Below are 16727 nucleotides of genomic sequence, written 5' to 3' on the forward strand. Positions count from 1 at the left end.
GTATCACGTACGTCTATTTTACGACTGGGTCCTTATAGTTTCGGCGGTGTCCAAACGCACGGTACGTTTTCGCGTGCACTTCCATGAGGACCGATTCTGCCAGCTCATTTTAGCCAAATAAAAAGTAATTATTTATTATTATTATTATTATTATTATTATTATTATTATTATGTAATGAACGGAGATAATAATTAGAGAAATATAATAATAATAATAATAATAATAAGTTGCCAAAATAAAAGAAAAAAAAAAAAAGAAAAAACGGGGAGGGGGAAGTGTAACTTTAAATCCGGCGGGTCCTATAAATGACTCGGCCCCTGGAATCGAGTCGTCGGGTCGGAGGGGTCGACAAAAAAGCAAGCTTGCGCTCCATTTCGTCTCTTTGCTTCTCTCTCTCTCTCGATCTCGCGATCGAGCGAACGAGGGTCTCGTTTAGAGGGGAGGAAGAAGCGATCGGATCTCCAAGGTGATTAATCGAATCCATGTGATCTTTTTTTTCTTTTTCTTTTTTTTTTGGCCTTTTTCCTCATTAAATTTGTGTTTTTTTAGGATCTGAAACATCCTCACTACCCTTCTTCTTAAAGCTAGTTTAATTTGTGTTTTCTTTTTTATCCGACGATTTTTCACGCGTTTAAGCGAGATTGAGATGGTGCGGTGAAATGCGTGTGGGATCTTCGGTTCCAGAAGATGATCATAAGCAAGCGCATGCATAGTTACGAAAATAGGATCCTGCGTCTCAGTCGTTTGATCTCAGCTACGTCTGAGTTAAATTGGTTCCCTTTTTTAGAGAAATATATTTATTCCTTTCTATTTTAAGAAAATATGTTTATTCCGTTTAGATCTATCTGTATATAGAATGCATTGAAAGTACAATGTCCTCTATTCCATAACTGATCTTCCTAATTGTAAGAATACAATTGTTAATATCTCTTTTCTTCTGGGGAAATACAGAAAAAGTTTTGATTTTGTACAAAAGAAATTTAGGTACTTGTTCGTTGCGACATGTTGCATGCATGCCTTATATACACATGTGTATATATATATATAAAGCATTTAAGCCTTAGAGCTGAGTCACTGCTAAGAAATTCTCAGGTAAAACCCTGATACAAATGTCTCTGTTTTAGTGTGAAAATTTAAAGAGATTGGCCTCTTTTTTCAAAAAAAAGAAAGATAGAAAAAGATGATTAATCCAGGTTGGTTTTTTAGCTGGATAAATAAATGGGCGACGTCAGATCCAGCTATAACACGACGACAAAATCCTCGCCTCATTTGATAATCCTAACACTTTTGCTGACACCCCCCTCAATTTCTGCGTTATTTCGTCAACTGCTTTACCCACTGAATCCTCCGATTCTCATGAATTTTCCTGTTTTTCGCATCAAAAACGCTCGCCCTTATCTCCTCTTTAACGCCACCATAATAATTGTACTTCGGATTCGAAGCCCGCATCTTGGTATTTACTCAAAAAGCAGCTTTTTTTTAAAAAAAAAATTGTAGTAACACATGTCAGCAGAAGGGACCGGTAATGAAACTTTTGATAATTAGAATTATTATTATTTTTGGGGAGGGGGGGATGGGGGGCATATAAATATGGATCTCTGAGTGAGTCCTCTTCACTATTAAGGAACAGGGGAAGTTGAGAAGAAACCACTATCATCAACACCATGAAGGCTCTAATTCTTGTTGGAGGGTTTGGTACCCGGCTAAGGCCTTTGACGCTTAGTCTCCCTAAGCCTCTTGTTGATTTTGCAAATAAACCCATGATCCTGCACCAGGTACGTACGTGATCTATTTCTCCTACTTATTTCACAAAATGAGAGCTTGATGAAAGAAATAGCAGTGCAGAGTCTAATGTAAGCTCTGGTTGTTGCTGAAAGAAATACCGTGAATTCTATGTCTTGTCATTTGATCCCTTGTTGCTGCAGCGTAATGGCAGGAGCATGTGAGTAGATTCCCCAGAAGCTGCAGGAACATGTGCTGCATGCTTGTCCATATTTAATGCCAAAAAAAAAAAAAAAAAAAAACTATCTTTAACTAGATAAGGATCATTGTTAGCATAGCTCCATATTAAATCATGGTCCCAGTTTCCTTTTCCTCCCTATTTTTGAGTAGAAGTGAGGGTCCCATTTTGAATAATTGATTCCTACTTGTCTGATTGTGATAACCTTATATTCCTGGCCAGATTGAGGCGTTGAAAGCTGTTGGAGTTACAGAGGTTGTGCTAGCCATTAATTACCAACCAGAGGTAAAAAAGAAGAAGGGAAGGGGCAATTGCAATTTAATCTAACACCCATCACTCTTTTTTCCTTTTTCGCCGACCCTCTAAATCTTCATCCACACTTTTATTCTAGGCCCTTTTTCTTTTTCCAGGTGATGCTCAACTTTTTGAAGGATTTTGAGAGCAAGCTTGGAATCAAAATCACCTGCTCCCAAGAGACTGAGCCGCTAGGAACGGCTGGCCCTCTGGCTCTGGCTCGAGACAAGCTTATCGACAGCTCCGGCGAGCCTTTCTTTGTCCTCAACAGCGATGTCATTAGCGAATACCCATTTGCCGAACTCATTGGATTCCACAAATCCCACGGCGGAGAGGCTACAATTATGGTAACCAAGGTAAAACGACATTCTGGTACCGGCCGGTTGTTTCCCCTGAAAGTTTATTGTAGGTGCATGTTAACCGCCTTCCGCTTTTCTGGTTGAATAGGTTGATGAGCCCTCGAAATATGGTGTCGTGGTTATGGAGGAGGAAACTGGAAAGGTAGATAGATTTGTCGAAAAGCCGAAAGTATTTGTGGGCAACAAGATCAACGCGGGCATTTACCTGTTGAACCCGTCGGTCCTCGACCGCATTGAACTAAAGCCAACCTCGATCGAAAAAGAGGTCTTCCCCAAAATCGCGGCGGACCAAAAGCTTTATGCCATGGTCCTGCCAGGATTCTGGATGGATATTGGCCAGCCGAGAGACTACATTACAGGCCTAAGGCTCTATCTCGACTCCCTGAGAAAGAAATCGCCTTATAAACTAGCCGCCGGCCTGCACATTGTGGGCAACGTGTTGGTTCACGAGAATGCGGTCATCGGGGAGGGGTGTTTGATTGGTCCGGATGTTGCGATCGGACCGGGGTGTGTGGTTGAATCTGGAGTTAGGTTGTCGAGGTGCACTGTGATGCAAGGAGCCCGTATTAAGAAGCACGCGTGCATTTCTAGTAGCATCATCGGATGGCATTCGACAGTGGGGCAGTGGGCCCGCGTCGAGAACATGACCATTTTAGGTGAGGATGTGCATGTAGGAGATGAGATTTATAGCAATGGAGGTGTTGTTCTCCCCCACAAGGAGATCAAATCGAGCATCTTGAAGCCCGAGATCGTCATGTGAGCCATGAAGATTAGATTTGATCCAATATAGTGTAGCAAAAAGAGCTACATGTGGCTGTGTGCGCGCGCACGCGCGGGTGTGCTTGTGTTTCATGCGGTTGGTTTATTCCTTCGTTCCCTTGGCAAGTGTAATCAGTTGGTTTTGTGTCTGTTAGCCGTGTGGAGGGTTAGATATGTTCATGTCTGCTGCTGGTGTTGTTCGGTTGATGTAAGTTTGGACAGAGTCTGTAGATAGAAAAGTTATTTTCTTTAATACCTGTTCGTCTAAAAATATTTGCTTGAGTTGATTCTTTATCAGAGTACTCAGTAGTATACGAGAAGCACAAGAATCACTTTCCGATGAAGTTCCAAAAAGCTTGTTTAAATAAATAATTCTTTTTCTCATTATATATATATATATATATATATATATATATATATATATATATATATATATATATAGAGAGAGAGAGAGAGAGAGAGAGAGAGAGAGAGAGAGAGAGAGAGAGCAGGATTGCTGTGCTATCAGGAGCACGGCGGCCTCCATGCTCCTGAGCCGTTTTTGATGATAGAATTTATTGATCTAGCATATTTGAAGTTTCTAGAAAATAATTTTTGTGATTTTTTGATATCATTTACCTAACAATCGAAAGGATTCAAAATCAATAATTTTTAACGGCTGAAAATAAAAATCATATAAAAAGTGGTGATATAGCACTAAAATTTTCGATCAGAAATATTAATCTTGTTGTAAATAGTATAAAGAATTTTGTATTAAAATTTCATCTGATTTGAATACTTCTACACCATTAAACTTAAAAACGGCAGATATCAACCATTAAAAAATATTGATTTTGAATCCTTTCGTTCACTAGGTAAATGATATCAAAAAATCGCAAAAATTATTTTCTACAATACTTCAAATACCCTAGATCAAGCCTAACGGAGCCGATCGTCGATTCGAAAATTTCACCATCGAAAACGGCTCAGGAACACGGAGGCCTCCGTGCTCCTGAGAGCACAGCAGCACTGCTCTATATATATATATATATATATATATATAGAAACAGATTTGCACCAGGCCCTGAGAATTATTGGTAGGTGGAGGCAGAACTGGGTATGAATATGACAGAGACTGGATCAAACATTTGACACATGGATGGATGGTCCGCTGCCACGTTGCTAGAGAGAAATTTTATTTTTTTAGAGAGAGAGAAAGGCAACATGCTATATTTTGTCACTTGCGTTGAGGACGGTCGTCGCTAGAAAGATATTTTAGCCTCGCCTCGGAGATGAGTACCGCACAAAATCCCGCAGGATCCTAACATATTTGATTCAAGCCGCCTAAATTATGATTAAAAAAAGAAAATATCGAGGGATTATAAGTTTGTTGAGAGCCATGAGACCTTAAACTCAAGACTGCAATCCTCGTGTCTATTCCTGATCATGTCTACAATGCATACTACCTGTTTGTCTGGACTTCTAAGATAGCTTGTTATTCAAGAAGTTGTCAGTCCATATCTTCTTTTTTTTTCTTTTTGGGGTGAGAAAGTACTCAATTCATTGGGATATATCTAATTCTAGTACGAGCAAAAACAGGATGAGTCTCAGATCTGACAACAGAGATAATATATATATATATAGAGAGAGAGAGAGAGAGAGAGAGAGAGAAAGAGTGTTGAGTTAGTATACTATTAATAGTATATGAGTAATATTTACTATCAAATTTCTTCACCGGCAGATTATTATTATTATTTTATTAATCCCTACTAAACTCTACACATCTAATAATCAAAAATTGAGAATAAATATTATATTATTATTTCTATCTTATCAATAGTATTCTAGCTATATTATTATTTTTTGTAAGATTTTTATTTTCGGTCTTTAATTTTGAACCCTTTCGATCATTAGGTAAATAATATAAAAAAATTATAAAATTTATTTTAAATATTTTAAATATGCTAAATCAAGTCTAAGATCGTCTATTTGAAAAATCCATCATCACAAACGGCTAGGAGCACGATCCATTATCATAAACGGCTAAGAGCACGGAGGCCTCCGTACTCCTTGGCACACAAGACCTATTACAACTATGTATGTACGTATGTAAGCACAAATAATTTAAAGGAGAACTGAAGGGTGAAACCAAGAGGGCAAAAATTGTATGGGCATCCTTCCCAAACTAAAATTTTGGGAAGGATGCAGATTGGCACTGCGTGGCCCGCGCGCGCCCATCCTCGCCCTCCTCTCCCCTCCGCCAACTTCTTTCTCTCTCTCTCTCTCAATCTCTCTCTCTTTTTAAAAAATGGAGCTCAATTTTTTTTTTTTTTGTGGGTTTCGGAGGGTCGCGATGGGTGCGGCACCCATCGGCATAGTCCCCAAACATCTTGTCTGGGGACGATGCCCAGAAAATTTTTGCCCAAACCAAGAAAGTAGGGATAACGACAAGTGAGGAGCATTTACTACTGAAGATGGGCAGCTCATCAGATCGGGAAACGGTGTGCCAGTTGAGTTGGTTGATAAGCCTTGCGAAACTTGATTTCTTTTTTTTTTTCTTTTTTTTTTTTGGTTTAAAAAAATGCCATCATCGATCATCACACAGAGTGGTCCGCTAAGTATATTAAATTCCATCTCCAACTACGACTACCACGGACTCATTTACTAAAGATGAACTTTGTAACTACACCCCTTCCAAAGGCATCTTCTTAGTTGAGCCTCACAATACAGGTACTACTGCATGGACGTACATTTCGTACAAACCAAATGCATTGAAAATTTCTATACATCGTCTGACTCATCATCCATCCGAAAGGCGAGATCAATCTCGACTAATAGTTGCAACTAAAGTATCACGTTCGCCGATAGCCAATCAAAGCTAAAATAACTTGTTGTACAAAGGGCCTGCCTATATGTCCAATAGCAGCCATAGGTCTGAGAAACAAGGACACAGTAACACCTTTTGAAACATAGGCACCTCATAAGATTCCCTGGTATTTATTCAACAACATAAACCTCAACTTCTATACTATAATTGAATACCTCTTCCACCTAAAAGAAGTGAGATTTATAAGATATCGTCCAAGTAACATCTAATAACGTGGATTGAGATTTTTATTTGAAAGCAAGGTTGTCTTCTTTACACAAGCAACCAACAACCTAATATGCAGATTAAAGAAAGAAAATTGTTGCTTGTTGCAACTCAAGACCTGGCAATGACAGTTCAAATGGTATTATCACTGGGAATAATTTTTAATTAATTGGCTTATGTAGTTCAGAGCTTACATCAAAGACTAATTCTCCAATAAATACCATTACTACCCATCACGTTTACAATTTGTTGCGGTGATACTTTGATCAGGTATATCAATAAAATAAGTGTCAATAGAAAACAGTTTGTTTAGCTTCTATATTTAAGATTACTAACTATCCCAGAGATTATGGAAACCAACTTTATAACATAGAAAATGGTTGGTAGCACCAACAACCAGATGCCAGTAATTGGATGGTCATTAATACCTTAAACCATCAGATCATAGAGGTATATTTTAATTGTCTACAAATAGGTTATATTGTGGAGTCATATCATGTGTTTCGCTCAACAATATTAAGAAATCTTAAGTAGAAGAAATCCAAACTACGGACAAATAATAATCTCATACGTAGTTCATTGAGTTTTTCTCCTCAGGACATGCTCGCATGTCTGCATTAATCCTCAAGCATCTTTGTTGATGTATTAATTTAAAGTGCCAGTTGTGTCGTGTCCTTGCAAAGATATCGAGAAACAGAAAACCTCCATATCCAGTGGATTAATCGCTTCCCATCCACAAAGAATTGTTTGCCATTCCTTTTCAACCAATCATTAACCATAACTTCTTGTGGTTTCAAACAGCAAGCCATTCTCTACATGCAAATTGTAGTGGTTCATTTATACAATTACTTAAAGGGACCTTAGAGTGTTTGAGGGCCATCGATCCTTTATTAAATGATGAATAAAGTATTCTGATTTCAAATTTACCTCAAAATATTCTCACAAATAAATATAAGAAATTTAATTAAAATGGGAAAGAACTGAATATGCATGTTAGGATGCTAAGATTGATCGAGAGCTTCATGCGTAAGCAAGAAAAGATGAAATCTTCCAAAATATGTTCAATGATTCAATCACTTTAGATATGCATTAGATCAGGAACACGAGGAACAGCAATTTGAACTATATTTAATATATAATATCTTCCACATAAAGATAATTCGTCTTACAGACAAAAGCATACACAAAAGCAGTCAAGCTGAAGCCAGTAGCCAAAATGTTATTAACGAAGATAAGGCAACCAACAACCATGTGATAAAAGCTAATACAATAGAGATTTCATATTTACCACATGAGAGCTGAGAAACCTCTCCGCAGAAGGGTTGATCCCTTGCAAACAAGATTGTTACACCTGCTGAAGAGCACGCTGCCGCTAGTGATAGAGTTGCTGTTACCTGGATTGCACATGGCATTTTAATATCCAAAATATTGATAATGACTTTATTTCAGTTCTTCCCATCAAGAGAAAATTAGATGCTCGACACTAAGAAGTTTGGTAGAACAATGTATCTAAACAACTGATACAGTAACAGGAAGAGAGTGCAGTAACTGAAGAAAATACAATTTTAAAGAACAATATGTATTACATATCAAAGTGAAAATTTACGATGTAATGGAAAATTTTCTCTTTTGACCTCAACAGAAGATATATCTCAACATGTGTCAAATAATTCAACAATGCCCAGCCATGTTAGGTAGATAAATAAGCTCCAGGATCCCACTATTGGTTTCATCAACCCCACATAAGATGCAATAAGTGCTGAGTTTTTCAATTTCAGGTTGAGATAGTCTTAAGCTGATGTTGCTATAAGGCAAAGATACAGCTCCCTTCACAGACTAAAGCTTTAAAGTATGCCCACCGAATTGTCCTTTAAAGGCTACAACTTTAGAATGACGAACTATAACAACTCCAACATTTACTTGAAATAAGTGATAGAAAAAGAACACAAGAGACAAAAGGCAAAACAAGTTGACATTTCATGACTTCCTATAGCAAGACCTTGAGTAGCAGATAGTGTTAGCTTGATTCCTTTCAACAGAACTGTTGCATCAAAGTGCAAGACCATTTTATTTGAAAGATCAGTTTCCCAGCTTAACATGCCATAAGTATTGAGCAATTTTCAGGTTATGACAAACTAATAATGAGAGAAAGGATGAGATTATTACCCAGTCACCAACGACAAACAAGCTTACGAGCATTGGATTATGCAGATCTCTCTTCATCTTTATAGCAAAAACATCAAGACATGCTAGTCCCAGACTCCACAAAGCTTGTAGTCCCATAGAAGCAATCAAGAAGCTGAATGCAAGTAGTAGTATAGGTATTTCAGAAAGCTAGTATCGGAAAAATTACTATCTAAGGCAATATAGTAAAGAAAATAATATAAATACCAATTCGGTTGCTAAAATGCATTTAGGCAGAACTAAAACAGAAGTTATAGCCAGCGAATTTTTTTCCTGTCATTATATAAGAATTAAGCAGCAACCCAATAAGCACAATAACATAGTGTGAACTATGTTCGGCCAGATAACCAGAAAACTACATGCAATCCCGTACCTAAATAAATAACAAGCCAAGTAACCTCCAGCTTGAAAAAGGTACCATATTATCATGTTGTCTAGACATTATGCATAAGTGGGCCATGATCCGTCAAACGGATGGTTAAGTATCATTATTCATTAAGTTATGCTTGAGACGAGTACCAGGATTAATAAGTGAATCTACCATAATGATAGAGCAGAATAAGCAAAACTACAGATATTCAAGATTAAATAAGCCCAATGGACAGCCTAATAACAAAGCTGATCACGAAATACGTCCTAAACCATCTATCTTCAGTGATGAAAAGCTTCAACAATGATGTCATGGAAATGTGTAAGCAAGGCAATGACCCAACAGTGCAAAGGTACGCACTCCAACCACCACAGTAAATATAATGCTGAATACCGATGATCCTACGACCCATATTGGTGCTGTTTGCTTCAGGGACCATAGGATATAACACAATTTACTCGTTCATTCAGCAAAATGCAACAGAGAAAAGAAAAAAAGAACAATAATAAAAAAAAAACAGTTGTTCCAATCGAAACATGTTATCCATTTGTTTGAAGAATATATCTTAATTTCTTACCAAACATCACCTCATCAAAATATTACCCATTTATCATCAAGTTATTTTCATAATTTAAAACCAAATGTAGAACTAGTTCTGTTCCCTGTTATACTTAGACAGTTGGATAAACTTATAAAAAACTTATTCCACGTTATATCCTTGAACAAAACGTGCCCTTTTTCTCACTTGTGGGGCAGCTCCGTGCAAGAAAATAAATACGCAAATCATAGTCAATCAGGATTCGACGAAGGGATACAAATAAATGAATAGACAAAAATAAACAAAAAAAATAAAAATAAAAAGGAAATTTGAGAGAAAATCAGAAAATCATGATTAATCCCGTAAAATCGTAGAGCTGAAGAAAGGAAGGAGCAGATTCAAACCAAAAAGCGGTGTAGTTTGGAAACCCTAGAGCGGAGAGCATCACTCCCATGGACGCCGCGGCGGAGGCGCATTGCCCCGTCCTCAACAAGAGGCCGCTCCAAGTACCAGGTCTCCCCACCATTACCTTCATCTCCTCTCTCCTCTCCCTTTCCCCTCGCGGGCACCTCGGAGAGATCGTAGATCCCAATGCCCTAATCGGAGCTCCGTGTCCCCTCACACACTCGTCGAATCCTCATCGTCGCTCGAGCTCGGAGGCGAAGGAGAACACGATGGATACTTGGTTCGTTTCGGGGAGGGACGAGTCTTTCGGAGCAAGGAAGGAGAAAGAGACTGAGCAAAAATTTCACTAATTTTCGGGAGAGTGAACAAAAAAAAAAAAAAAAAAAAAAAAAAAAAAAAAAAAAAAAAAAAAAAAAAAAACACTGTTGGATTTTAATATCTCGAAAAGTTAGTTATGTACTAAAATTTGGCAAAACCGTCCGAGTTAAAAGAAATTTAGAACCCAACTTTGTTTGCTTTTTAATTTGCTATGTTGGCGAACAATAGTTTTTCTAATAACGATTTATCGATAATATTTTTATTTAATTAATTTAGTCAGAATAATCAGCCTACCTATCAATTAATGTGTCGTGAATTGGGAAAAATATGCTCTGCAGCTACCGTCTTATGCCTGGTTGGATGGAGAAAAATCCAATCAGGGAGGGAGTGGATTCGGGCCGGGGCTGGCTCTGCTCAGCATGGGCTCGTCATTTTAGCATCCAAATCTAGACCCGATCATGAGCCGGGACGGAGCGGATTCGGGTGGTCCAGGCCTGACCCGGCCTGGTTCGAGCTCGTGAATTTCAATTTTCAAATATAGACCTGACAATGAATCGGGCCAGAGTGCTCAAGCTCCTGATTCTAATTTTCAAGTCTAGACCTCATGATGAGACGGGCCGTGGCTGATTCAGGCCAGGCCTAACTCGATCCTAATTTAATACTAATTATTTAGGCTCGGAGCCCACTTACTTATGTAGCGGGCTGGCTCTAAAAACCAATTCCAAGCCCGCACATTTTGTTTGTATTTAAACAGGCCTTGCAGAGCTGCCCCGGCCTAGCTGAGCTCGTGTGCACCTTCTTAAACCCTAGTCCCATTCCTCGCAAAAACCCTACATCCCCTCTCCTCTCCTCTCCTCTCCTCTCCTCCTCCCACCTCCCATCCTCTCGTTCCCCGCAGCAACCGACGACGACCATGGCGTTCTCCGCCGCCCTCCGCCGCGCCTCCACCTCCGCTCCTCTCCTTCGCCGTGCCCTCGGTGGAGGCCATGGGACCTTCCACTCCTTCCTCCTCCGCTCCCTACCCTCGGTATCGAGAACCGCTCCCTCCTCCCCATTTGCCTCTCCTTTCTCCTCCTCCTCCTCAGCTGTCGCGAAGAAGCCCAGCTCTGACTCCACCCTCCTCCGCGTCATCGACTCCGAGATCAAGTGCGCCGAAGAGTGCGACGATCACGATCGGGTGAGTTGACCCCCCAATCTCTCATTTCACAAACCCTAGTTCTACGAAGCTACTAGATAACTCGGTCTTCCCCCCCAGGTGGAGGAAATCCCTGAGGGTTTCCCTTTTGAGGTCCAAGATGAAAAGGGGCTGAACATAATCACCTTGAGGAGGAGCTATCAGGGAGAGAGTATCGAAGTCGTGGTGTCGATGCCGAGCCTCGTGACCGGAGAAGAGCCGGATCGCGAGAGAGAGGCCGAGAACGGTGAGGACGGGGAAGGAGCCGGCGAGGAGAACGAGCGCCCGAGCCAGTCAAGCATCCCCCTCACAGTTAATGTAACCAAAGGAGACGGCCTGAGCCTGGAGTTCACTTGTACGGCGTATCCGGATGAGATCGTGATCGATAGCATGTCCGTTAGGGAAAACAAGCAATCCGACGAAGAGATGCTCGCCTATGAAGGGCCTGATTTCAAGTAAGCTTCTCTCCTTCCTTTTCTCCTAATCAAAAATCACTGCGTCAATTGATTGAATTCCTATGTTGTAGTTTGTATCATTCTTTTGTGGACTGTTTGTATTCAAATATTAATAGAATATTACTAATTTCAATTCGTCAGGATTTAATTTAACAAACCGGCTAGAGAGGATGACTTTGCATGTATTTATTTAAATAGGAAGACTGATGCGACTATTTCGAAATGGGATATTTTGGCTTACGGATGTATTATAACTAACAGCAGACGAATTCTCGCCAAAGCCAATCTCATATGACAGGATTTAATTGTACTGTGTGAAATCCTACTAGATCCCTTCAAACCAATTAAAATCTAACAAATAATGGGTTTAAGAAAACTCAAGAGTCCAATTCCTTCCAATTCCACAATGGGAGGCGGCTGAACAGGTACTAAGCAAAATCATTGAGTTGGTTGATAGTATTAATGTTTTTTGTGGTAGTTTGAAGCGCTCTCTGAATACGATGGGTTTTCTCTTACTACTTTGCTTTTGGGTGCAGTGATCTGGATGAGAATCTGCAGAAAGCTTTTCACAAGTATTTGGAGATAAGAGGAATCTCACCGATGACTACCAACTTCTTGCATGAATACATGATCAACAAAGATAGTCGTGAGTACCTCTTATGGCTTAAGAACCTGAAGCAATTCATCCAGAAGTGAGAGATTATAGCATATTTACCTTTATTCCCCATTCAGTAACTTTTGATGGTTCTTGTTGGAAGAGAGTACAACTTTAAACTGTACTAGTGTGGTTGGAACTATACATGTACTGGGAGATGTTCGATTGATTAGATGACATGTTTGAACTCTCAATGTCTAAAGAGTCAATAAAATCTTTTATGTTAAGTTTTGATGTATGGAGCTTTTCTTTCACCTTGTAAAGCTTCTTTTATGTTATTCATTTTTGTTCTTTTAACATTTATATTGTTAGATGTTTATGCTGATTTAAAGGTGACCTGTGTGGTCCTCGCCAATTATTTGTCCTGTTATTATTATGCAATGACTTAAGCCAATGTTTGTAGCCTCCTTCTTTAGGATCATTAATGATTTCATCTTGTCATGTCTACAAAATTATATCAATTTTTCTTGTATTTGATGATTTATATGAATTTCTGTTTATTATCTATTGTTGAGGGCTGCAAAGTGCATATTAGATGATTCATCAGGGTATGTTCTTCATTTCACTGTAATGAAGTAGTTCTGTACAGTGGCTTTTTATTGCTGATGCCTAGAGAAAGCACTGTTGTGTGGGTTGATCTTTCAGCGTCTACCGACTCTGAGAGAAAGAATTGTCATCTGTTGCTGCTGCTATCTTGAATCTGGATGTGGATTTAAGGCCTCTGTGAAACACTAGTTGCCCCGCACCTTCAACCCTTGAAGAGTTCTTCTAGCTACTTCAAGCTGCCATCTGTAGTTTTATCATGCACTGCGTGTTGTAGAATTATTTTCGTTAATTCTTTCTCTTCTTTCTTCAAAAACCCAACTTTTCTGTTATGTTTGGATAGTTGATTTAACGGTTGGTTAGACGGAATTGCTTAGTCGTTTGGTAAGCTAGCGAGAGGGTACTGGTGATTTCTTTTCATGGTTTTCCTAACAATTTTAGGAGGATGCCACGGTTCAACTGTTTTTGTTTCATGATTTCACCAACCACTTGCTGGTAATTGTCAAGTGTATTCCAAATTGCTTATTATTATTATTATTATTATTATTATTATTATTATTATTTTGAGATATAGGTAGCACGCTATTCGCTTTATTTATTTTATTTAAAAATAAACTTAACTGAAAATATGAATCAACTAGGAGTGGAGAAGTGAGAAAGCGCCTTCGCAAGCAAACTCCTTCAGTGTTGTCAGTTGCGGGTTTATGTCCCCTCTGCCCCCCTGTCCACCATATAAGCGATTAAAATTTTCACTCCTGTCTCGTTCTGTTAGAGAGAGAGAGAGAAGAGACGGAAATGAGAATTTAAATTCTAAAATATTCAGTGCTAAAGTTGCAAAAAGGGGAAAGATCGGGATGCTGAAAATATCGAAAGAAGCATTGGAGGAAACATGAGCAGTCCCACGCATGGCGCTTTCCGACGTGTCCGACTCTTAATATTTCTGGGATTGCAGACTAGATTTTACTTTACACGAATTGAAAAGAAACAATCCAATCGGATCCCTTCCAAAGTCTCGACTTTGGGTTGAAGTGTGAACCGATTTTCTGCTTCCAAATGTCCTATTATGAGACCGTAAGTTATGACCAAATTGCTCGGCTATTGGCCTCTCACATTTCAGCTGTTTGAAAGAAACGGTTTTCAGGATGCAGGGTTGCATGTGCCGGAAACTTGCAGCATGGAGGAGCAGTTGCCAGCAAAGAGTGAGGTGATCCGACGATGTTCGTCGGAGTCATAAGCGATCAGCGCTGGACGATTCTTCACAGATGAGATCACTATATTATAGCTACTTTTGGGCTGCGTATCCTGCTCCTACCTAGTGCAAGGAAGATTAAAACCAAAAAGTACAAATTTTGGTGGTTGAGGATGGTCCCTCCTAATGTTGCCCTCCTTTTCCTCTATAATTTCCTATTTAAATTTGGAGTAATTGTAACCGGCATAATTTTCACGAGATAATTGCGTATTATTTTTAAAACTGCTTCCTAATTCTCTCTATTTTTAGATTTTTCTGCTCCTTTTATTTAACTTTTTTAGCCTTGGAGCACTTAATTTTGAACAGTGTTTTGTTGAAACTTAATCTTGTCGCTGAAGCCTCTATCAAAATAGCTTTCGGTGTAATTATTTGCCAAAGTTCGAATCGTATCCAAAGAAAACAACTTCGAATCTAGTTATCAATAAAACTAATATATATATTTTTAAAGGATAAAGCTAAGAAAATTTGGCAAGGAGATAATACCATAGAGATTTAAATCATACAGACATACACACAGAACCAATCTTCTAAATCCATTCTTAAACAATCAACTAAAAAGATTTTTTTAATTAAAAGAATTTTTTTTCCCCAAAGGGAAAAAGATTAGTTATTTGAAAAAAGTCCAATAATAATTTTTTTGGGTAATAAAATCTAATAGTGCACAACTGTTTCTAGTGTAAATGTTAAAAGTCTTGACAGTTGATATTCAAGTTCTGAAATTTAAAATATTGCTTCACATTTTTAGCTAAATTATATTTTTAAAAAATAAATGAAATTTTGCTTCATATTTTTAGCTAAATTATATTTTTAAAAAATAAACGAAATTGTGCTGATGGAATGTAGTTCTTATCCCATAGGCCAATTTGCATAAAAAATCCACTAGTTTTGAGCTTTTGCAAAAGTGGGTCAAATTTTGCGTTTTTTCAAATTCGGTCTGATTTTTCAGCAAACTAGCCAAAATACTTTTTTACCTTTTTCTCTTTCCTCTTTTTTTTCTCGTTCTTTTTTTCTTTCTCTTTCCAGAGAGCGGCGGAGGCGGAGGTGGAGGCGGAGGCGGCCCGTTTTGGTTTTATCCGGCACATCCTTACCCTCGTCCGCGCATCCCCCGCCTTCCTCGCCTCCGACCCCGCCGAGGCCGTGCTACAACTTTTTTTTTTCCCCCTCTCCGATCCTCCTCCACCGCCTCCTCCGACGACGTCTATCTCACCCTCTCTCGCTCTTCCCCCCCTTTCCCTCTCCCTCATTTTTTGCCTCCTTCGCTGCCTCCGACGACGACGCCTCTTCACCGACATTGGTGCCGCGGAGGTTGCTGCGGCGCCGCAACCTCGGAGTGGGGGGTCTGTAGCGGCATCGTCGCCGACGCCGTGGCCGTTGGCGGAGAGGCGTGACAAAAAAAAATTATAGAAGAAGAAGAAGAAAAAAATAAAGACAAAAAATTATATAAGAAGGAAGAAGATGAAATTGCACTGTTAAAATAAGATTACACTATTTTAAAGCAAATTTACAATATTTTAATGAAAATTGTATTATTTGATATAGAAATTATACCATTTTGAAATGAATTTTACACTCTTAAGGCTAACGTNATTGCACTATTTAGGAGAATTTTGCACCATTTCTTTTTTTTTCTTTTTCTCTTACTCTTCTTCTTCTTCTTCTTCCGCTGCTGCCTCCCGTTGTCAGGAGCCTCCTCGAGCTCGGCGATAGCCCCCACAGCGCCTTCGAGGGCCGGGCGGGAGGCAGCAGTGGAAGAAGAAAAAGAAGAGAAAGAGAAAAAGAAAAGAAAAAGAAATGGTGCAAATTTTTTCGAACATAGTGCAAATAGCGCAACGTTACCCTTAAAGTGTAAATAACATTCCAAAGAGTGTAATTTTATATATTCAAGGATAGTACATTAGTTTAATACATATATTTAAAACGACGTACAAATTTTATGTAATAGAAGATAGATGGGATTAAATACTTATTGTTAAGATGTCTGATTCACATGCAATTCTTTCATTCGTTATATATACATACTTATTTTTTTTTACTTTTTCTCTTCTAATGAGATATTTGTTATAAATTTCTGGTCTATAACACCCGTACCCCTCACTCCGTCAAACCTGACTACGCCCGACAAGTTTTCCCTGCCTTGGAGACCATTAGATATTGTATAAATCAGTAGAATTCTGACCCTTTGCTGTTGCTCAAATAATAAAAATTTAATTGATATTGATTGAAAGTATTTGAACTAAATCATGAAGATAAAGGGTCTATTGGGTCGATTTTAGAGTATCTCAAATTCTATAATCTGATGCTAAGATACCAGTTGATGACTCAGTTATAGTGTAGAAACATCTACTATGAATCCCGCTCATAAATGGTATATTCAGATCTCCAGTGTAGTCATA

General features: G+C 38.8%; 3 protein-coding genes across 5 annotated transcripts; 2 read left to right on the forward strand and 1 right to left on the reverse strand.

The window, feature by feature from the left end:
- On the forward strand, positions 317-3685 carry LOC109724245 (probable mannose-1-phosphate guanylyltransferase 1). Of its 3 annotated transcripts, none has more exons than XM_020252994.1 (5): positions 317-467; positions 1626-1776; positions 2184-2246; positions 2372-2611; positions 2703-3685. In XM_020252994.1, the coding sequence occupies exons 2-5, from the start codon at positions 1666-1668 to the stop codon at positions 3372-3374; spliced, it is 1086 nt and encodes a 361-aa protein (XP_020108583.1). In that variant the 5' UTR covers positions 317-467; positions 1626-1665; the 3' UTR covers positions 3375-3685. The 3 variants fall into 3 exon arrangements, with proteins under 3 accessions (XP_020108583.1, XP_020108582.1, XP_020108584.1); XM_020252993.1 differs by having other exon boundaries at positions 1632-1776; XM_020252995.1 differs by lacking the exon at positions 1626-1776 and having other exon boundaries at positions 318-467.
- LOC109724286 (CASP-like protein 5B3) lies at positions 7533-10332 on the reverse strand. The gene is made up of 3 exons (XM_020253057.1): positions 9940-10332; positions 8610-8742; positions 7533-7837 (listed from the first exon to the last, which is right to left on the reverse strand). The coding sequence occupies exons 1-3, from the start codon at positions 10068-10070 to the stop codon at positions 7637-7639; spliced, it is 465 nt and encodes a 154-aa protein (XP_020108646.1). The 5' UTR covers positions 10071-10332; the 3' UTR covers positions 7533-7636.
- LOC109724285 (uncharacterized protein At2g39795, mitochondrial-like) lies at positions 10651-12820 on the forward strand. The gene is made up of 3 exons (XM_020253056.1): positions 10651-11435; positions 11514-11887; positions 12424-12820. Exons 1-3 carry the CDS (start codon positions 11172-11174, stop codon positions 12581-12583), a joined length of 798 nt encoding a protein of 265 aa, XP_020108645.1. The 5' UTR covers positions 10651-11171; the 3' UTR covers positions 12584-12820.

This window comes from Ananas comosus, linkage group 18, assembly GCF_001540865.1.
Source record: "Ananas comosus cultivar F153 linkage group 18, ASM154086v1, whole genome shotgun sequence".
Lineage (NCBI taxonomy): Eukaryota > Viridiplantae > Streptophyta > Magnoliopsida > Poales > Bromeliaceae > Ananas > Ananas comosus.